A 14448-nucleotide genomic window follows, 5' to 3' on the forward strand; every position below is an offset into this window, starting at 1 on the left:
AAATTACAACGTGTAACGCATTTTTTTTTTCAAAATAGTATAAATTTATGTAATTCATTATTTTCCAAATACGAGCCAAAAATATTTATTATTTAATACATTCATTCATTCAATCAATTATAATACATGCAAAGCTTGTTTTTAATAAATTGCAAATTTGTGCAATCAAAATATTTATTATTGAAAATCTTATTTATGAACAAAACGTCATCCATTGAAAACCTTTTGTGTATATATCAAAAATGACATGTGCTTCTTCAAAATGACGTTTTAATGGTATCATCGTCCAAATTTCTGTGAGCAACAAAATTTAAAGAAAACAAAAATTGGTTAATAGAAAATGCACGAAGATGCTCCAAGCGATGCCCGGCAAACTTGGATTGGAGCCATCCTCTCCATCACAACAACACTATTCATAGGTGAACAAACATGCATTTAATTTAGTCTCGCGTACAGATTTTTCCCGTAAATATTTGCGCAAATCGAAGATCAATTATACTTTTACTTCTTACATTATTTGTTTTAGACGTGACACTTTTAATATGTGGAATCATTTACATTGTCCTTGAACGAACGGTGCAAGAGATAATTGCTGCTGAACGCATGTTCCTCATGATGTCTGGTCTATATACCTTTATGTGCCAGGTATGTTTTATGAATATCTTTTGTAGATAAGTATTCTAGTAAATTACTACATGAGGTAACAATTTACATTTTATATTAAATCTTAGATATGTTTATTATCACTGCCACAGCCGCCACTGATAATTTATCAGTAGCGGCTGGTGACTATAACAACAGGAGGGGCCAAAAACATTTTTTTAAAGTGTATCTATTTTTTTTAAACAAATTCATGAATTATTGGATTATTTCTACAAATACCGGTGGGGCCTGTATATTATACAGTTAAAGTTTATAATACCTATACTTTGTATAGCAATTAAGTATTTTATGAAATACTGGTTTTTCAAAGTTAATTTACATTTCATTTTTTAATACTTTGTAGTTACATAATATAATAACTGTTATTGTTGTTATTATATAAAATGAAATAAATACAGGTAAAAAATATAATATCTATATCGTAGTTGATGAATTAACTAGTTAAAATGTAGAATAGTCAACAATTATAAGTAACTAGTTATAATAATTATAAACAGCAATAAGATAATGGATGTGAGCCATTGTAAATGTTCTTATTCCTGGCGCTTCCACCATTATTAAAAAAAATTATATTTATTTTCAGTTTTTCTTCTTCACTCTTTGTGATATTGCACTGCTGAAACAAGAAATTTCCAAGCCAAAAAGTGGTAAAATCGTTTCCGGTCTGACCACTCTACTCCTATACTTGATATTTACCTACTTCGCAACGAAAATCAGAGACACTTACCAAACGTCAACCGGGAGGCTGACAAGACATGGAAGCCTATTCAACTTTATGAAAGTGGTATTGGAATTCGCGAAAGCAGCAATAGTTGTACTGTGCATGAGGGAGCAAGGCTTCGAGTATCATTTCGACGTTCTGTACTCGTCTGTAACATTTACGTATTACCTGTGCACCGAGAAATTGTACGTCGACACCTTCGTCGCAATCACGCGACTATTGAATTACGTTCGCTTCGATTCATTGGAACATTTGATAGTGCCCATCATCCTGCACGTCATCGGAATCGCTTTGAATGTGGCCGTAATATCGTATATTCTGTGTCTCAGAAAATACCTGGGTTTCGTGTTCGTATCCGCTTACCTCACGATCTATTTGTCGACAAAAAACCTGATCTGGAACTACGTGCAACCTCTGCAACTGGAGAGGAAAACTTTCGCAAGTTTCAGGATAGCGGATGAGAAGGATATTAACAAATGGGACGATATTTGCGCTGTTTGCTTGGAGAGGATGAGCAAAGCGAGGATAACTCCATGCAGCCATCTATTCCATCCACATTGTCTGAAGAGATGTTTGCAATCATCGATGACTTGTCCTCTATGCAAAAAGGATTTTCTCTAGGTTTAAAATAAATTGAATATGTATAAGATAGTTTAGTTTTATAAAATAATTTAAAAACAAAGTTAATCTACTTTTTTACACCTTTTTCTACAATAAATATTAAGCTGAAAATCATTTAAAATCAAACAAAAATACGACTGCTGTAATATAATCAACTTTATTTTGTTTTCTTAATACATATAATAGTAATTATTAGTTACGAAACAAATTTCGAAATATCTTTCAAGCCAGTACATTTCATAAAAACGAAACCCGATAAACTATACCTATTACTACATCGAACATTTCAAGAAAATAAACGGAAACAGAAAAAAAACAAGGAAAGTTTTACCAAAGTATTGCCAAATCCATATAAAATAATATATACTTCTGCGTTTGCTAAAATGCTCTTCTACATCAATTAACTGCCAACTGTAGCATTGCAATCTAAAATAGTGTAAAAAAAAGTGATTTTCCAAATGCAGAAAATACCCATAATCTATCTAAACATGAATGCGATAACATTATTTTTATTTGCATATTAATATAATTAAAAATTATTAAATCACCTTTTCAAGCGATCATAAAAATAGAAATATTAGGTCAAAATAATAATTTGTTCAAAAGTATAAGAAAAAAATCCCCTAATCCTTATATGAGCGATCAAATCTTGATATGCTTCAATTATTAATGGCGGCATTTTGAATGCTCGTCTAGAGTAGAATTAGAAGAGCATTTCGTCATATTGCTAAATCTTAATCGAAAATCACATTATATAAACAAATAATGATGGCGATGAGGGGGTGGGAAAACAATGGCACTAAGTTACATTCCAAACATGTTTTCTTTTTACTGACCCATGATGTAACCTTCGGTGAAATAGGTTGAAAACGAGTACATATCAATGCGAGTTAGTAAGTGCGGATTTGCAACACTAGCTACATTCATAAACAATTTGTAATACTAATCTCTTCTAATCAAGTTTCATAATAAACTTCTTCTATTAAAGAAATATATTTTCCTTATATCTATGTAGTTATTTAATTTTTTATTTTGTGTAAATATATTTGAAAATAATAATTTTTAAACTCTGATTGACTAGATATCCCTTATCTTTTTTTACAATATTTTAATGATATAGATTTAAAGAAGAAAAAAACGTCATAATTTATAATAGAATATTGGAAGTAGAATATACTAGATAAAATATTATATCACAAGATTTCAAGCTATTCTTAGTAACTAACATTATTATGATATACATACATTATTTTATGTTTCGTTCAAATTCAGTTTCGTTCGTTCTCGGAAAGGATTTACGAGATTATAAATATTGAGCCTAAAGGAGGAAAGAATAAAGAAACATTCAATTTTCAGAAACATAACAACTCCTTTCAGGAGCATTCATTTTAAACTATAATATAATTACTCCTTAATTAGTTAAACATAAAAATAATTTCAAAGTTATTTTTTCATTTCTGTTTTTTTTTTGGTTGCATAAAAAAAAGTAGATTGTTTTTAAACTATGTACATAATAAACACGAGTACAATGTTTCTTTATTCCTTAAAATAATACTTTGCTGTTTCTGAGGAGCAGCAATTATATATCTTTGAGGGATTGGACGGACCAGCCGATCACCCTCCTATCAAAACCGCAAGTGAAGAGATTCGCCCCGCTCGCATTGTCCTCGGCCCAAGCGGTTCCAGCCACCATCCTGTTGTGTCCTTGTCTGCTGGACCTAGGCAACCTTGCCAACCTTTGACCAGTCAGATCGAACAATCGAACCTGTCTGTTATCGTGTGGTATCGCGATTACACCTGTGTTTGACACGGATATCCGGTTTACGGCGGAATCGGCACGGATTGTTGCCACAGGAGACCTCATGTTCCTCAGATCCCAAACTTTCACGCTGCGATCGTCAGAACTAGAGACCACTTTGTCTTCTCTTGTAAAAACTGTCGATGTTACGCTCCTATTATAATTAAAAGATTAGCTTATGTAGATTTCAAAACGATACAAAATAAGAGTTGCATAAGATCGATCGGCGTCTAGGTTACTTTACCTAGATATAGGGTTGCCAGGTGTCCCGATTATGAGTCTGAAATCATGTGTGAGCTATATCTTTCAAGACTTTCGTGACATCATATGTGTGATTTTTTGTTTTTGTCCGAGATTGTCAAACCGGGACAACGATCAGCCATTATTGTCCCGGTTTGACTACCAACAAATCTGGCAACCCTACTTGGATATAGAATTTGAATCATGTAGTAACCAACATAAGTTGCCTAAACTTTAAGTTGATTGTTGCAATAATTTCTTTGACTGAGCGCGTTGTATACGCAGTTGAAGAGCAGTTTTTTTGGACCACATTTTATGTTGCCTGCATTGGACCAATCCAATTAGAAAATAGTCTGTTGTTGCTATAACAAACAATTCCTATAAATCCAGATACGAAAATAATTGAACAAGAATAATTTCCAAAAATAAAAACGAACACTTTTTGTAGTTGTATGTGAAAAAACTAAGAAGAAGTCTTCTTCCATCCACTTTTAAATTTAAATAAAAATATGTGGTCCAAATGCGGCAACTATATTATATCGCGCAAAAGAGAAAGATATTCATCTAAAATATATTAATAAAAACTTTTCTTACTCTGTATGTCCTTGAAATACGGAAACGGAATTGACGTTATCTCGGAAATCCCACAGCCTGAAGGTTGTATCTCTTGATGAAGTCACAGCCAACTTTTGAATGGGATGCGTTGCAGTGTGAGTCAATTCCAAATCATGTCCTGTAGAATAACAGTTAGTTATTCTTACTACTTACTAAATTCTATAATAAATCACCTGATAATGTTGTTAGAACTAACCCAGTTTCAACGTCGTGCAGCACAGCTAATCTATCCCATGCAGCAGTGATAACTTGATCCGCCCCTGCAACATAAACCAATTGCGTTATCAATTGATACTTGAAATATTACAAAAAAAAATAATATTGACTTTACCTGCCAACCATTCAGCTGCTGAAATAGCTCCCATGTGACCACCCAATTCGCACACCGGTGTTCTCAATGTCGATACCCTCGTATCCGAACGATCATCGCATTCGTCGCCTTCCAATTCCTCCTCTGACGACTGCCCCTTTAATATTAAATCATTAAGGAACAATATAATTTATAGTAATAATTGTATAGTTTACCGGCAAATCCCAATTAACGACAGCTTGCCATATGTGCGCAGATCCATCACCGCTAGCTGTTAAAACCAAATCCTTCAAGGGATGAAACCTAATCGAGTTTACTGATCCACTGTGTCCCTGATATTGAAGAAGACACCGGGTTGTATCCATGCTCCAAACACATGCCGTATGATCTAAGTAGAAAAAAAAATATAATATTTAATAAAAAAAAGATAAAATTTAAAAGCACTTATTATTAATATATTATAATTTATCATTTGTAGTCAATGAATCATAAAATGCATCAAAATCAAATAAACAATATAGATTGAAAACTAAGAAACGTACAATGAAAGAAACAACTCGAAATAGAAATAAAAAATAGAAAATTATCAAGTGATACGCGATTTTACAACTATCGGTTCCGCCAATAAATCGCAATGTTTGTAACCCGACTAATCGAGGACTTTAGTATACATGGAAAATAAATAAAGTTGTTAAGAATTTATATCTATTTAATTAATATATAATTTGTTTTGAAATTTTCAAACCGTATGATAATGAATCCGCACTATGAGAAGTATGCTATACTTATTTTATCATCTATTAAATTCGCTCACTTTAAGTGTCGTTCATAATAAATTTAATAACTGTTTTTCTGTGAGAAATTTACGATGAATCTCATTTTATTTACATCATCATAAAATTAATAGTTTGTCTTTACTTATTCAATGATCCATTGCAATAATTAATATGTTAAAATGTATTTGAATAAATACAAGTATGGTATTTGGTAATTGAGAAAAACTATGTATATCCAGAATATATACTTGAGAAGTATCTTTTAAATACTTGCCAAGTATTACGTAGTTTCATATATAATTTCGCAGGTATTTACACTTCTAGTGACAATTTATAATCTAACCCTGAGGTCGGCAAACGGAGCCGCACGCGTTTCTTGACTATATACATTTAGTAACATTTATAAATACATGACAAAAAGATATTTGATTGTAGAACAAACATTACTTATTTTCAAATTGTTTTTTTTTAATTAATATTGTTACTAAACATATTCTAAAACTGTTTAATTACAAAAATAAATTACTGTAATTAAATAATTTATTTCACATAGAATAATAACAAAAATATATATTAGATCAAATTCTGATATTCAAATATTCAAGTTTTTAATAGGAACAGCGACAATTAACGATAGATGGTAACTATTTTAATTAGAGATAAATTGCTTTGCAATTTAGTGATCTTCTATAAAAGACACGTAATGTATGCACGCAAGCGATCGGCAATAGAATTATTTTCTCAATCGATAGATTGGACATGAGGTTCACTGTCGTTACTATTAATTATGTAAATATGGCATATTGAGTTCGCACCACTTTGCCTGGACGATCATACGTAATGCAACCACAGACACGTGAGTTCAAGGTCCAGCCCCTCGCGATCTAAAAAAAATCCCGTAATTCCATTACTAGCTACCCCCTCTCTCCAAAACAATATCGCTTCTGCCAATGATGTAACCTTTATTCAATATTTAATATTATTTTCTGACGTGCAAGCATAAATGGTCATTTAATCCATTTTAAGGGTATATAATGTACAAAACACGGAGTAAATACTTCGCTCGACTTTGGCCCAATTTTGCCTTAATTTGTTTGAACTCGTTTACGTTTTCGTGCGTATTACTCCATACATTAGGGCCATAAATAGAGTTCAATTAAAATTCCATTACTAAATGATTTATTTTAAAGTGGCACCAACAATGAGCAATTTACATACGTAGTCTTACATGTTCATATTTCCAATGCAATGTAAGCGTATGTTAAGGTTCAATGTCATTTCCTTCATTCCAGAAAGAAAATAGATTTTATATTACCACCATTATTTTGCCTAAAAGTTATTTTCAGTTTAATGGAAATTTATAAACAAGCAGTTTTTATACAAAAGCAGCATACTATTCTTATATTATTCTAAATATTTAATAATGTTTGATAATACTCAGAAAATATTTATATAAAATATCTAAAATTAAATTATACTTTCTTTTTGTAATAATTTCTGTCCATAGCAAGACTCGATTTTGTTGAATTTTTAGATTGTTTACTTTGATTTGATGGACTCAAACAATTTCGTATCAGTTATTTACAGTAGTAAATATTTTGATGTTATTAATCTCAATATTTAAATGTCTGAAACTTTATACTTATTTTTGTTTCTTAAACTATTAACATTAGTGTAAATGTAATTACATTACTCTTTTTATATTGATATTTGCTTAATTAAATAAAGTAAATGTTACCTGCAGATGCTGTACCAATAATGGGTTGGCCTGGTCTAGCCACAGAGACTTCCCAAACACCATCCTTGTGTCCAATATATTCCTTAAGCAAGTTGCAATTCATATGTGGGGCCTTGAAACTGGACACAATTTTACTAGTTTGTGCTTTCAATTTGTGTGCTGTTTTCAACTTTTGCGATGATGTTGTACTTACTATAAATAATAGCATTGACAATAAATTTATAATAAATGTAAATAATATTAACTTACATTTTTTGTTGAGTAACTTTGGAAAATTATTATCAAAATCCATACAGTCGTAGGTCTGCTTATCATAGCTAGCACTTTCAATTTTTTCATTCAGCAGTTCAATTTTATCATGTACTAAAAAATACATAAGGATTAATTAAATGATCCACAACTATGAAAATGTAACATTACAGTTTTGATTCTCTTGGTAAAGCAAATCAAATTCCTTCTCGATTTGCCTGAACAGATTGTGCAACCTGACTCTGCATGTTGGAGTGTTAGCTTCATTATCAAAGTCTGACCTGAAGCCAATGTAAATGTCTCCATCGACAGTGCTCTGTGGTCGATTCATGGATGTTCTCTTGCCTTTCTGACCCTTACTGCTCTGAGTTATTTGATTCACTGACATCCTGACGGTGGGAACAAACTATTACATTAACTGAAAGAAAAGAATGAGACAAAAAACAAACAAACACATATATATATATATTAATTATTCAACATGAATTATAATCAATAGTGAATACATGCTATTTGGATTTACATGTGGAGGTAAATTAATAACCTGAGAAAAAATGCAGGTATTCCAGTCCAAGGTCTCCTGAACAATGTCAATGTTATTAACGAAATTGTGTCTGCATTTATTTACTCAGCAAAACACGCATAATGTTTACTAACTCTTTTCAACTGTTCCGCGTTATTTGACAGTTTTCACACAATGACATTCGCTTTGACATTCGATGACAGTCATCACGCGCCGTTTCGTGGTGGGGGGTATTCCCAAACTGCCGCTAAATGAATACACTCGACCTGACTCGACCGAACAATAAGAAAGACACACACAAATTGAACTTTATTGAATCGATTTTCTTCTTTGCGTGTACCTTCTTGCTTAATTTCCCATTAATATTAATATAAAACGATTTCCATTATTTGCAATTCGCGTGTATTGTTTCGTAATTTGCAAATTAAACTCTTATACATCCTTCAAAAATTCCAACTTATTTGGCTAAAGTCTGTTAAAATATTACTAGTAAACTTGTTATTACGTATTTTTTTTTAATAAATTAATAAAACATATAAAAAACCAGCACCTTGTATAAACATCACGTAAACAAACATATAAATATTGGTATTGTCGAAAATGAATTTCATTCACTTTGGTATTAACAAAAACAAATAAATTAAAATCTTAATACTGTAGTAGTCTCGTGTCGCTGATCACTTCTTAGTTGTTCGTTGATTGATTATTAGATCGTTCATGCTGATGAATATTTTCCGACATCTCCTTTCCTTGAGTCTCTATTGGTAGAACTATACAAGCCACTGCAGCTAATAAAGCTGCCACAGCATACACTGATGTCGCGAAGCTCACGGACGTCTTTAATAGAACCTAATAACAAAATTATACATCAATTACACACGCTAAAGTAGAGAATTCCTTCGACCAACCTGCGCTACATAAGGTGTAACCATCGCTCCTAATCTTGCCATAGCACTGCAAGAACCAACGCCGACTGCTCTTAAAGACGTTGGATAAACTTCCGGCGTATAAACATAAGCTGCTTGGAAAACTCCAGCGATTATTCCTCGGGCCAAAAATAGCATGAAAGTCAAGAAAGCTCTCCTAAAATTGATTAAAACAATTAATAAATTTAAATAAAAATCTTAATTAACTAATTACTTTTCCGTGCAGACTACCAAGAAGCATACACAAACTGCGTAAATGACAAACTGGACGGCCATAGTCTTCTTCCTTCCGAATTTTTCAATAGTAAATATCGTAGCGAAGATACCTGTACAAAAAATCATATATAAATATAATTTACCAAATTGCACCAAGTATAAGATTCTCCCATAAGACGCAACTTAATTTTCGGAATTTAAGTTTTTAGAACCCATTTTTTTCGAAAAAGGGGGCATTTTATACTTGTGGAGAAATAAGAACCTGGGAATTCTGCTAAAGTAGTCCATAACAGATCCATGTAATCTTTAGTCTGCAATTGCCTGCATTCAGCAGCGCAAGTTTCTATCCTGGAATGAGGCCTGAGATTATCCGAGCAGTTGTTCGAAGATGTCTCGAAAAGTTCGGTCGTCATCAGAACCAAACCGTAGTAACAGAAAGCGCAAGACATCCTTAAACATCAATATTAATACATTATACAATAATTTTCATGATTACATACCAAATGAACCAGAGTAATAAACTTGTGCGTCTTAGGGAAGGTACCAATAAATCCCTAATGCGACCCCTATGTGGTGAATCGGTCATAGCATCATCAACCACTAATCTTCCTAGTAACATTGGTTTTCCATTGTCTTTAGCGATCTTTTCCAAAGTTTCCAGAGCCTTGTCCGTTTGGCCGCTGGCAACGTGAAATCGTGCGGATTCCGGAAGCCACTTGAATTTAAAAATAATGATTAAGAGTGAATGATTATAAGTGAAGTAAATACTTACCGGACAGATTAGAGCAAACGCTAAGAGAGGACCCGTTGACAACGCTAGAAGCCATTGCCATCCTAACGTAGGCATGACAACTAAAGCTAAGGCTACTTCGAAGCATGCACCCAAAGCCCAGAAACACTAAAAATGCAAATCTTTAAACTAACAATGACAACGTGAGAAACGAACAGCTTACGTCTAACAAAACAACACACTTAGCCCTTTGCTTAGTAGGTAGAAATTCTGCATAAAGCGTAACACTACAAAACAACAGTTATTCAACATTAATCGAATTTGTGAGATCATATACTTACGATTGTGGAGTACATCCAATTGCAAATCCAACCACGCCTCGTAGCAATAATACCCACATGAAACTAGGGGCTATAGCGCTAAGTAATCCGTAGTAAAAGAGCAATACGGCGCACAAACTCAAAGCCTAAAATGATGTTTGTTAATAAAGTTGTTTTAATTTTGATTTGATTTTCATACGTGTTTACGTCCATATCTATCACTCAAATTTCCCCAAAACGTTGAAGATAACATCATTCCCAAAAACACCACAGTTGTTGTTAATGCTTGTTGATACCTGATGAACAAAATAAATTATAATTTATACTTACATTTAAAACGTTATATAATTTCAAACTGCAATGTAAATTATAGATGATCTATTACAGGGGCGGCCAACTAATCGATCGCGATCGACCGGTCCAATTAAACTGCAATTTTTCAGAACCCTGTATTTTGTCTCATCAGACAAGACGATATTTGGAAATTGGTTGCGTTCGTGCTAACCCACCGGGTTAGTCTCTATCGAGCCTAATTTTTGAGTTCGTTATTGACTATTTGTTGCATTGTTATTTTGGATATGTTGAGCTGAGTAGCCTTTTGTCTTCCACTGCGACGCGGATTTCATTGAGTGGCAGAAGTAGTTCGGAAATTTGAGCCTTAAATTTCCGGACCACTACTGCCACAGATCTAGTTTTTTTCCGACCACCAAAATAGCATTTTATAATACTACTAGCTTCGTTATAACGTGTTATGGTTCGAGATACGAAAGACTTATTCACATTAAGGTGATGAGGGCTCTAACAATAGCCACTTTTGGTTTTGGTTTTCGGCCAAAATATAAAGCTTGTCACACAAGATTGTCAGCGTTTTAAGTTGGTTGCAGTTCAATTGGGCCACCCTGTATACTAAATAATTACGTTAGTTTTTACGTAGGTAGATATATAAACATAGCATGTATTTCACAAATCCCCCCACTTAAACAACTATGACAACAAGTCAATCGCGACATATTTTTAAGATAAAAGGTAGATCTTATGTACACAAAAGTTGACCTCCCCTGATCTATTACAACAACAGTATACAACATATTAATAATATTTAACGGCAGTTGAACACACTAAGTCAATAAATTTATTGTTAATATATTAAATCAATAACTGAATTGTATAGAAACATGAAGCAATAAATACACTATGCACACATTTATAATCTATTCAATTCGTATTATCTTTAATTTTACTTGTTGATAAAATGTTTATATACTTCTTGAATCTATCATAGCTTGTAACGTAGGGTTGCGTTACAGATTATATAACTACCGAATTAGCATATATATAATTATCCAAATTTGTATACATTTGTATAAATGTAAATAAACAAATATTTATTTATTAAAAAATATACCTGGATATATGCCAATGACAATGGAGAGCCGGCGAAAGAATGGATAAAATTGTCATTTCCATACTATCCGCCATCCAACATAATCCTGTCCATAACGATAATTTCACTTGAAACCATCCGAATCCCAAGGCATTGACTGCTTGACTTACGGTAAACGTATCTGTAATTATCGAACGATATAATTGTAAACATAGCAGTATAAATATTTGAAGTAATCAAGCAACTATAAAAAAAAACAATTTAAAATTATCATATTGACTTCATTTCCTTAACAAATACTGAATTATTACCATCTGGAACTACAGAGACTGAAGCCATTTCAATCTCCTGCGGGAGATTTGTATCTGTGTCCTGCGATACCTCATTTCGAGTGATAGTCGAACCCGCTTCACTTGTACCGTCAATATCTTGGTAACCACGCGACCTTCTTAACGCCATTGTCCATTAGAAACTAAAGACTAGAAAACGAAACCAAATTAACTGTGCTTTTTTTTTCTACGTGGACAAACATAACCAACAGGTGTTTGTTTAGGTAACTAAATGCTTGTCAAAATCAGCTGTTGTTTGAAGAACTACCTGTTAAAAAATATTTCTTCAATAAAATATACAGTTTGTTTTTCTTTTTTATTATTTTTTTTAATAGTCCGGTATATTTAATTATTATTGGTGCTATATAATTATTGACTTCTTTAAAAAAAAAACAAGTTTTACATTTTCAACTTAATTTAAACTTTAACTTATAAGAATGAAACCATTCTACCAATATTGATTATTTACAATATTGATTTAAGAATACCGGTTATTTTTATTAAATATATCTGCATGTTCTGAATTCAACACTGTTTGGTTGTATATTTTTTCAGTAAACAGGAAATAATTTAAGTATAATTATTTTAGAAATTGGAGCAAATGATTCGTTTCCTGAACAAACGTGACATTTTTTAACACTATAATTTGTAATATTATGAATGAATGAAGGAAGCGCATCTGTTTCAAATATTTATTCGTATTTGCAAATTACACTTTAAACTGATCAATGTATTCAAGTTCGAGTGGATGTAACTCGGTCCCCGGAATGATCAAGGAATGCAAAGGTCCTCCCAAATCATAGCTGGACATTTTTTCTAAGGAACAAGCAACTATACCTTGCGTTTCCGAACCAACGCGAGCCAAACCAATGCAAAACGAATCTTTCGTTAAACCTAAAATTACATAATATTTAATGTGATGATGATAATTAAAATGTTATTTTTTTCTTATGTACCACAGCCTTTTCTTTCAATAATTTGCAATAGTTGTTGAGAAGCTTCACTAACTGACATGAACCTAGGTGGCATATATTCAATTTTCTTCTTTGTTAAACTCTCTAAAGTTGGTTCTTTCACTTTGATATCTACAAAACATGTATAATTTAGTGATTTGTTTAATGAATCACAAATGTATACCTAATAAACATAAGGTGTGCAATTTTCTCTCATAGTTGGACATAATCTTTTCATAGAAACTGTCTGGTTGCCAAGAATCTGTCCAATATGGAATAGATACAGTTTCACCAAAGCTATACAACTGCAATCCACAGCAACCAATAGCGTTTAAAATGGAAGCGTTGTGAACCACATGAAATGGAATGCCCTTTTCTTTGGCTCTCAAAATGAAATCTGTATGAGTGGTTGCCCCAAATGGATCACCAACAACCAGCAAAGCAACATCTTCAGTTGCTGCTCCTTGTAAAATTTCATCTGCCCCTTGCTCTACCAAATCCCTGTCAGCTACAATCAGCTTCCTTCCGTAAAAAGCTTCCTGAAAAAAATAAGTAAACAAATGATCATGTGCAATATTATAGGTTAGGTTCGTATTTACAAGAGCTTCGGTGCCGCACGTTAGAATCGATGTGTAAGCCTCCAAATAAACTCGTTCACATTTCTTTATTATTTCTAAACCTTTAACTGTAACGTCTTTGCAATCACCGAGTCCTAAACCAATGATATAAAACATTTTATGCGTACTTTATTTGTAACACTGGTGGAATAAACTAAACTAAGAGATTGAAAATATTATATTCTCATTATATAAATTGTAGATAAGCTATAACAGTTTTCAGTTTTATATTAATAAAAATCCAATTTTTGTTATTAACAAAGTTTAAATTGATGTATGAATATTATATAATATTCTTACAATTGTTTTATGATATGTGAAAGGGCAATAAGTTAATGCAATTGATATTATTAATCAATATTATAATTTGTTATTTAATTGAGTTTTAGTTTTTCTGATCGATAAAGTAAAATTTTAAGTTTTGCTACTTGTAAATTTATTTCAAAATGTATTAAAACAGGTTGGTATTAAGTTTGTTACTGTTATATATAATGATTTTACCAATATATCATGATCTATAATTAACTTGGAATTTTGTAGTGGTATAAGCAAGTGTTTTGTTGGTAGCTCTGTGACCCGATGTTTATGTTTGTTTCTGTGCCATTAAAAATATCTGACTAAGTAATACTGTGAGCGATATTAACCCTTATTGAACAGTGTGAAAGTGCATAAATTCGTTGAATTGGTATTGAGCCTGGCGCTAAATATTGTTATGAAAG

The 14448-nt window shown here is 32.2% G+C and overlaps 4 protein-coding genes across 6 annotated transcripts; 1 reads left to right on the forward strand and 3 right to left on the reverse strand.

The window, feature by feature from the left end:
• The first annotated feature begins 372 nt into the window (after positions 1-372).
• Positions 373-2015, forward strand: LOC108567913 (E3 ubiquitin-protein ligase RNF139-like). The gene is made up of 3 exons (XM_017928700.1): positions 373-465; positions 527-645; positions 1247-2015. The coding sequence occupies exons 2-3, from the start codon at positions 604-606 to the stop codon at positions 2003-2005; spliced, it is 801 nt and encodes a 266-aa protein (XP_017784189.1). The 5' UTR covers positions 373-465; positions 527-603; the 3' UTR covers positions 2006-2015.
• A 1430-nt stretch (positions 2016-3445) lies between these two features.
• LOC108567933 (WD repeat-containing protein 37) lies at positions 3446-8882 on the reverse strand. 3 transcript variants are annotated; one of them, XM_017928743.1, is made up of 9 exons: positions 8805-8882; positions 7903-8149; positions 7732-7845; positions 7483-7674; positions 5184-5356; positions 4990-5125; positions 4832-4918; positions 4638-4776; positions 3446-3957 (listed from the first exon to the last, which is right to left on the reverse strand). In XM_017928743.1, the coding sequence occupies exons 2-9, from the start codon at positions 8117-8119 to the stop codon at positions 3585-3587; spliced, it is 1431 nt and encodes a 476-aa protein (XP_017784232.1). In that variant the 5' UTR covers positions 8120-8149; positions 8805-8882; the 3' UTR covers positions 3446-3584. The 3 variants fall into 3 exon arrangements, with proteins under 3 accessions (XP_017784232.1, XP_017784233.1, XP_017784231.1); XM_017928744.1 differs by lacking the exon at positions 8805-8882 and adding an exon at positions 8276-8733 and having other exon boundaries at positions 4990-5119; XM_017928742.1 differs by lacking the exon at positions 8805-8882 and adding an exon at positions 8276-8732.
• A 53-nt stretch (positions 8883-8935) lies between these two features.
• LOC108567932 (synaptic vesicle 2-related protein) lies at positions 8936-12374 on the reverse strand. Its single transcript, XM_017928741.1, has 11 exons — positions 12142-12374; positions 11852-12011; positions 10646-10742; positions 10468-10592; positions 10350-10413; positions 10169-10294; positions 9897-10111; positions 9659-9846; positions 9395-9506; positions 9163-9337; positions 8936-9103 (listed from the first exon to the last, which is right to left on the reverse strand). Exons 1-11 carry the CDS (start codon positions 12287-12289, stop codon positions 8939-8941), a joined length of 1575 nt encoding a protein of 524 aa, XP_017784230.1. The 5' UTR covers positions 12290-12374; the 3' UTR covers positions 8936-8938.
• Positions 12375-12839: 465 nt separating this feature from the next.
• LOC108567934 (diphthine methyl ester synthase) lies at positions 12840-13907 on the reverse strand. The gene is made up of 4 exons (XM_017928746.1): positions 13712-13907; positions 13297-13651; positions 13116-13244; positions 12840-13053 (listed from the first exon to the last, which is right to left on the reverse strand). Exons 1-4 carry the CDS (start codon positions 13844-13846, stop codon positions 12869-12871), a joined length of 804 nt encoding a protein of 267 aa, XP_017784235.1. The 5' UTR covers positions 13847-13907; the 3' UTR covers positions 12840-12868.
• Between the last annotated feature and the right edge of the window lie 541 nt (positions 13908-14448).

The sequence above is a fragment of the Nicrophorus vespilloides genome, unplaced genomic scaffold (genome assembly GCF_001412225.1).
Source record: "Nicrophorus vespilloides isolate i.1.1-1 unplaced genomic scaffold, Nicve_v1.0, whole genome shotgun sequence".
Classification (NCBI taxonomy): domain Eukaryota; kingdom Metazoa; phylum Arthropoda; class Insecta; order Coleoptera; family Silphidae; genus Nicrophorus; species Nicrophorus vespilloides.